The sequence below is a fragment of the Dichomitus squalens genome (genome assembly GCF_000275845.1).
Source record: "Dichomitus squalens LYAD-421 SS1 unplaced genomic scaffold DICSQscaffold_124, whole genome shotgun sequence".
In the NCBI taxonomy this organism is placed as follows: domain Eukaryota; kingdom Fungi; phylum Basidiomycota; class Agaricomycetes; order Polyporales; family Polyporaceae; genus Dichomitus; species Dichomitus squalens.
In genome coordinates this window covers 5886-13697 of record NW_006767006.1, presented here as the reverse complement: position 1 = coordinate 13697, position 7812 = coordinate 5886, and the positions used below count along the sequence as shown (strand labels likewise).

Sequence of the window (7812 nt, the reverse complement as noted above, 5' to 3'; positions counted from 1 at the left end):
CCCCACTGCCCCACGTTGAATTGCAGCTGCCATCTTTCAATCTCTTCCCTGGCAACCCCTCGTCAACTTCACCACTGCCGCACCCTCCGACCTCGAATGGGCCTCCGGACGGCGCCCCGGCATCGGGTCCATCGGGGACCGACGGACCTTAGGAGGGGGGTAATGTCACGGACGTTGGACAGATGCCCCTTTTTGCCGCCCATTCCCTTCCCTTTGACGCCCACCTTCCATTTCCGGACCGTTTCCTTTCCTAGCTCATCCCAGTTTGGACACTGTAGATACGTTCCCACAGCCGCATGCTACGTTCCCGTGATCGCCATGCCCTTACCTTTTCTTTCTCGCCCTTTGTTCTCCCTTTGTCATCTTCACTGCCTCACTCTCGCGCCTTGTCCTTGGTTGCTAAGCAGCCCCTCTAGTATATAAGGACCCCCCTAGGCGCTCCCTAGTCCCCATCTCGACCTCTTGGTCATTGGGACTAGGTGAGTGACCATAGCGTTGTATCTCTCTTCGATTACTAATGTATAACTTGGTCATTGGGACTAGTCTGTCGCTGCCTGCGTGAAGACTAGCTTTCGTAGGTCTTGTGCCGTCGTGCCAACCTCCGCTCTGCCCCGTCGAGTTTCTTGACACGTTTATCCCTTCCCTCTCTCCCTTTCCCCTTTCGGCTCCTTGCCGCTCGCCTACGGGATCGTCGCCGAACGTCGACCCGAGTCTACGCGCCTAGTCGCCGCGACAGTGCCCGTTCGCGGGACGCCGCGTCTTGCCCGCCTTCGCGCGCTCGCGCTCACGCGAGCGGTCGGCGTTGTGCGGCGTTATGGTGCGGTGAGTCCTCTCCCGTTGCTGTGACGATGCGCATATATCCCAATTCTGTGGCGACAGAAATTGATCAAGGGGGCGATATGGCGAGACCATACGAACCTGCTCGTTGACAGGCAGAACGCGCTCATCGAGGAGCTGCGTGTGCTTGCTGAAGAGGGGTTCCCGAAGGCGAAGGAGGAGTGGGAGAAGGGCGTCCACTGTGAAGAGCGCCGGGACCTAAAGTCCGCAGGTCCGCGAATGAAACGTACACTTTAGCAGGTTCGCGAAGCAGTGCCGTGTAAGATTGAAATAGGGTGTTAAACTTGGTGCTTGTAGAACTATATCAATTACAAAGGATATTCATACAGCGTGCTATCGTGAAATGCTAAGTTCATCGTGGGGCATAAGCATACGCGCTAGAAATGACGTCAGTGGGGGGATTTGGTGGCCCCCAACGGCGCTACTGTCTCGACGTCTTCTTCATCCGCGACGACCATGCACGTTTTCACGTACCCTTGTCACTTTGCCCTGGCTCTCCATCATTTCCACATCACTATTGCTTTGTATTTCTAACGAAAGTAGCTTTGAATCTGTTTCTGGCTAGTGGTATGGTGGTATGAAGTTTGATATTGCATCGGTAAGCTCTCCTCGCATAAGTTCAATGTATGTCCCCTTGCCATTCACTCACACCCATGGGTATATGCTGTCATCTTCTAGACACATCTTACTTGGTGAGTATGACAATAATCTCTGAACCCAGTTGGCTGTCCTCTCGCGCTTTGTAGCTAATGTATCCTATCTTCTAGTCTCGGATGTCGTTCTGCTGGGTCACCGCTTGTAGGATCATAGTACTGTTCCTTCTCGATGTGTATTGTAGCTACAGAAGCACCAATATACAATACTTTTGAGCAATTCTATATGAGATAGCCAGCTTGATGCATTAGGAATCATATTCAGTAACATGGGGCTGGTTGCTATTCACCCGCCATTCATTAGTTTCACACCTGCTGGATCTTTTCATTTTCGCCTTAAGTCCACACCCCTAGTGCAACCCGGTTGCAGGGTAGAATTCATTTGCTTGCGTGGAAATCAACAGGTTTACCGTGTCCAATTCATTACTTTTTTGGTGGTTTTACCGAGTTAAACAACCCTGCATGGTCTCTACAGTGACGTCATGCAGGGAGGTATGTCTCTTCTCTTGCTACACCTCTGTTCTCTCGCTTATGCCTCTTCGGACACAGAAAAGCGATAAGCGTGTGCGAAGCTCCACGCCAGCGGCAAGGGTGTTCATGACGTCGAACATTAACAGGAAGGCTAGCCAGATGTGAGCGACACGCATGATGCCCCGCACGCCTCTCGATCAAGCCGCTATCGCGGTACCGGACGCGCGCAGCACCCATTTCCTTTTGTAATTGTCTTGTATGCCTTGTCAATGTCTCTGCTTCAGCAATATATTTTCCGTCCCTGTATTCTCCGAGTTTCCAGTCCCACAGCCCAACACCAAAAATCGGAGGCGAGGTCCCGGATATTTGACAACATTTACAGGTTGTCGCCCTGTACTGCCCGGGCTTCTCAAGATCACCCCATCTCGCAACCCTAACGATCTCGCGCAAGGTAGACGGTTACGGCCTTCCATCACAGTCATTGCAAGTGGGCGCCACACTGACCAATACCAGGCAATACTAGCAAGATCTTGCTGGTATTGCCTGGTATTTCTAGACACGGTGTGGTCTTTCAACCTGTTCGAGCTTATTGCGCTAGGATGGAAACTTGACAAGGTGCGCCCAATTTTTCTCACATGTCACCAGATATTTCCGGGATTGCCTGAGGGCGTGCGGGCGGGTGATATCCCGCAACATTTATACACTTTTGCTGATGGAACCCCTGGATGACAAGGCTATGGTGTTAGTTGACGTATTCAACACTATCGAGAACATGGACCGAGGACATGTACTACGCCGCAGGGTACGTCATTTTCACAAGAGGGTTGTTCTGATCTGAGAACCCCCTCAGCAAATTCAGCTTCTTCACGTATACAGGTTCCCGCTGACAGGCCCCCACACTGCCCGAGCGGTTATGGTGGAACGCAGGGATGGACCAGACGGGGTAGACACGCTCAAGCTAGATCGCGAGTGGACCATATGCGGAGTACAACGGCGATTTGTGACTACCCTCCGGGCAGTCCGCCCAGGCCGATCAGAACTTGACTGGGACTACTACGAAGGCCACACCATCAGCATCTCCTACGTCGCAGGAAAGACGAACAAGTCACTACAGAATATTGCCGTTAATGAACTGGAGACGCCAGCCCTGACTGGAGAAATCATCATCGCTCGTAGAAGCGCGGACTGGAGACGTTTCTTGGACATGCACAAAGTCGATGGCATCAGGGTTGAAGCACCGGCATTAGCGTGTGTATGATACCCTGCACCACGACTGCACACTGATATACTTTGACCAGCATCGGAAGGCGCCTGCAGAGGCTTGAGAACATAACAACACGCGAAGTGCCAGTTCAGGACTCAAGATTCCCTTTCGCGACTGGATGAAACAACCGTATGAATCATGAGGCTATATGCTGGAGAACGGAATGGACGACGGTGTTGAATCAATTGCGCTGTATCTTTGAGGATAAATCTGATGATAAGCGACTCGTATCTCGTCCATCCAAGTATGAGCAGCGAGCAATTTGCTTGAATTGTGAGTCTGCGTGATTCCGTCCCAGACCCAGACATGCCCGGCTCCATTGGCTACCAAGTTGATGCGAAGTCCAATCAGCCTCCAACTAGAGTCCTTTCGCAGGTGATTTGAAACCGGTGGGGTAGTTAATTTGTCAGCACTCCCAGTTCAAAATCAGCTGAGGTGTGTCCCTGGCACATCTCTTCGACCGCCAATAATCGTTGTGCAATAGCGCGCTTGACAAGGTATCCACTGCACCACCAGTTCAGAGATTAGGCGGATCCAATCCGGTTTTGAATCGGTTGCGAAAGGACTCTACTTGTAGTGGTCTTCAACGATAAGCTAGAAGTCGGAGAATGTGCATCTACAGAGGAATAGCTACGTACCTAGCACCAAAACCAGTTAACCCGGTCACTGTAGGCTGTGTGTTACCCCCTCGAAGGGTTTTAATTCTTCAGAGAGTGTGGTGCGACGGGACCTGGATTTCTGTAAGAGTGTCGAAATTTTGGACTGAAGGGGTAACATCAAACAGTCCAAGGTGTCCAGCGTAATGGGAGAGAATGGCGTATTCACAGCGGTAGACACCACGTGCGAACAAGTTGACCGTAAGGAGGAGATGACGGACGGATGGATAGAGTCGAAGGTGTTGCAGTCGAGAACTCTCCTGCCAGTGACGCACGCGACTTCTCTGAGTCATAGCTGTTTGACCAGAATGGAAAGACATGTGGCTGTGCCTGAAACGTACACGAGCGACATCAGTGCCTTCTGGTCCTCCTCTTCGACAACGGCTTCCTGCATTGTTCCGCACCTCACCCAGGCCATAAATCACGGACTGAACCTTCGCTTTCACTATAAATCAAAATGCTCGAACAACGGCCGCTCATGCAGTCTCATACGCAATGGAAGCTGTCATGTTACGCAGTCTCCAAAAAACTACACGAAAGTGAACGAGAAGATGACCAAGGTCCATCTAGCTTTGACGTCTGCCTACTTTAGTGCAACGGTATTGTTGAGAGCTACGAGAAGCCACACCATGCAAACTCAACAGAGGCATAGGCTCATTGACAGGTGGATGCTAAAACTAATGTCGTGTTCGTGATGTACTGAACTAGAGTGTTTCCGTCCTTTAAAGCTCGCTTGTCCCTAAGGACCACGAACACTCCTGGCTCGCCTGCGTGTCAACCGCCGCTCACTGCAGAACGGACTGGACGTTCGTGCTGGGGGATTGCTATAATCTAGATATATACCTAATGACGACGGACGCGACAGTGAATCTCTTAAGGATGCGACCATAAAGAATAACTCACAAGGGAGCTGCAAATTGATGGTGAGTAGTACTTCATTTGCGTTCAATGTCCACTCACAGTTCCTCACAGTCCAGTAGCAGTAGAATATCGTGCATGTACCGAATGCCTTGAACAAGCTATGCAGCCCCGACACTTGAATTATTTTAACTACAGCACTACCTCACTATGCCGATTGCATCGTCACTGACCACAACGGTGCATCCTTACAATTACTGGTATTCAATCACCTGTAACCTGCACCGTAGCTCACCAAAATCGACCAGGTTCCATTTTCAGAGCCTTGAGCGACATGCACACCGTTCGCTCACGTCTTTGGCTTGCAGCAAGCCTCGTTCTCCCCGACTGCATATTCCTCGTCCCAATTCCTCTAATCCTCCTCCTCTCTCGCCCCTGTCATGCACCGATGCTCTCAACGCCGTGTACAACACCCCCCTAAGGCCGGGACGCTCGACGAAAAGGTGCAATGCTCGGGCATGACACAGCGTGATGTACGCTGCCGCCGGACGGTCTCGACTACGAATGCTATTCGCTACCCGAACGACATGAGACTGCCTCACTATTGCAAGGCCGACCTCAAGATGTGCTTGAAGGAAATGAGCTTCCGTTGCTTGAAGTTCCCGAGTGAACTTCGCCCCTTCGCTGGTACGTATGATGTCCGTACCTTGCATCCTACTTACGGTCCTCTCCTAGCTTGGGTCCCCTCGTTTATAGAGGAGAGAACTCAGGTACTCCTTCGCGACGCGATACGCAAGCCGCCGTCCCGCGTCGATGTCGAGGGTCTTCTCTACGGACTCCAAGTTGACGGTATGACCACGAGGCGACGAGGAGGGAGGGAGGATCATCTTACTGACGCCTTTGCATTTCTGCTCAGATCCTACCTGCCCTTACGACGTCGTAAAAGTCAAAATCGGGAGAACCACTCATATCAATCGGCACTACAACGAACATCTCAACACATGCCCGTCTCTTCGATACACCATCCTTGGCTACTACCCACCACGAGCCTCGCCCGAGTCAGCAACGTCCCCCTTCGCGCTACAAACCGATCTCGGAGTCGCTCACATGAAGCCCACGGACACCGTGCCGTTCTCCCATCGCCTCGAGTACCTTGCACACCTTGTACTCGCTGATGTGGCCGCGAATGCCCCTTACCTCTGTACTGCTTGGCCGACCAGCGACTCCGCGGGTCTACGCTTAGGCGTGATACAGGAACGCTCTCCTTGCACAGACTGTGAGCGTAATATGATATTGCTTTGCTGATTCTAATAGGCCTCAGGCAAACACGTTCACGAAGAAGTGTTCGTGTTCAGACGGTTCCCCGGGAACTTGCGCGGCAAAGAATGGGAGCTCGTCATACGCCCCATCATTATGAAACTGGCCTTGCATGTGGAGTTCTACTCCGCTCTGTGAAAGCAATGCCGCGATCCTACTATGTTATTCCTCTCAGCACACTGAACGCGACGCTCACGCTTCGATTATGTCCTGTACCATATGCATACGAAGTCCGGTGCTGTGTCTCAACAGATCGCACCTGACTCAGGTAGCTACACTTGATTCGTATTCCGTATCTACCTATTCACTTCTCACATCCGTTTTTCTCCAATGCCTCTCCTTACGCATGCGTATCTTCCATTGCTTCACCGCGCGACCCTCCCTAGCCGGCTCCTGTAATGACTTCGTCGTCCTGTCCTTAACAATATCCAGCGATTAGAAGCTATAAGAACGGTGCTGTAGCCACCTGTGAAGGACCTGCGAACCCCCGTGCTATGCTCCTTGTCACTATGACTTCAAATCCCAGCAGGTATTGGGAGGCTCCGACTCTCAGTTACTACGTCTCGACCAGTTTCGTCCACCGTACCGCCGCACCGCTTCCGGCCCGGGTCAGGTAGTGACCCGCTATCCGATTGTGACCTTTACACGTGATGACTTCCACGATGGAATGCGATTATAACAGTCACGTTCACGTGACAATTTACTCCCCCAAAACCTTCTCTACTGCGTAGCTCAGGAACAGCGAGCCGCAGTGCCGCACGCATCCATTTCCCTGTCGAACGTCCTGCAAACGGCGCGGACAACAGCTCCTACGGAAGCTTTCAATCCCTTGGTCTTGGTCCACCTCCTGTTCTCCGGAAGTCAACCAACCAAGGCGGGTCGCTCTCGTTTCAGCAGGATGACAAGAGGCGGCGGGTCAAGTCTGTCGATGCCTCCAATGGCTTCGACCAACCCCCCTCGCGCAAGGTCCACGCGGAATCATCTTCTAGGAGGGCCTCGAGCTTCAGCAGGAGAGCGGAGCAGCGGGGGGAGCTGATAAACAGGGGTGTCTCGAATGGCATAACGAAGAACTTCTCCGACGAATTCGACCTATGTGAGTATCCAATCCGAATGCAGTGCAACATTCACTTACAGCCATCCATTAGCACGAGAAGGCATGCTGCTGTTGCTTAGATACTCGGTTACGTATATCTTACAGCTTCATTTCAGATCCAGGCGTATTGCAAGATGTACAGTGAGCTTTACGCATGAGGGCTCGTCGTGAAGCACGTCTTAGGACGCAGTCGGCTCCTTTGCGCGTGGAGACTCACCCCGACTCGGCATCACTGTCCTCAGTCTCTGCGGGTTCTCTGCCTGGCCAGCCTACCAGCGGATCCCTTGACTTCTGGCACCAGCCTCGCCTTTCCGGTGAATCCGAAATCGACCTTAGTCCATCTGTCGGTGTCATGCCCCTCCATCCTATCCCGTCATCTTCTGACGGTTGCGCAACGCTCGATTGGACCACGCCTTTGATAGAAGATGGGAGAGAGCAACGTTGGTCTCTCTCCAGGGGCAAACGAAAGTCGAAAGAACCGGTGTCCTTCTCTACCAACGAAGCTACTGCTAAGAAGCAGGAAGCGCCGTATGCCATTAAGTCCTTTGCGTGTTTCGCGATTCAATTCTCATGCCATAGCATCGACCAGGCAAATTGGAGCAGATTCGGGCGACGGTCCAACTTCAGACACACTGAAAGGCTGAGATGGTGCGCGACCAGTGT

General features: G+C 52.2%; 2 protein-coding genes across 2 annotated transcripts; both read left to right on the top strand.

The window, feature by feature from the left end:
- Positions 1-1952: 1952 nt before the first annotated feature.
- On the top strand, positions 1953-3347 carry DICSQDRAFT_130538 (uncharacterized protein; the record flags this gene model as incomplete). Its single annotated transcript, XM_007371582.1, has 5 exons — positions 1953-1982; positions 2040-2122; positions 2731-2763; positions 2838-3209; positions 3260-3347. The coding sequence occupies 5 exons, from the start codon at positions 1953-1955 to the stop codon at positions 3345-3347; spliced, it is 606 nt and encodes a 201-aa protein (XP_007371644.1).
- A 1979-nt stretch (positions 3348-5326) lies between these two features.
- On the top strand, positions 5327-6194 carry DICSQDRAFT_175693 (uncharacterized protein; the record flags this gene model as incomplete). The annotated part of the gene is made up of 4 exons (XM_007371581.1): positions 5327-5426; positions 5475-5588; positions 5656-6015; positions 6061-6194. The coding sequence occupies 4 exons, from the start codon at positions 5327-5329 to the stop codon at positions 6192-6194; spliced, it is 708 nt and encodes a 235-aa protein (XP_007371643.1).
- Positions 6195-7812: the final 1618 nt, after the last annotated feature.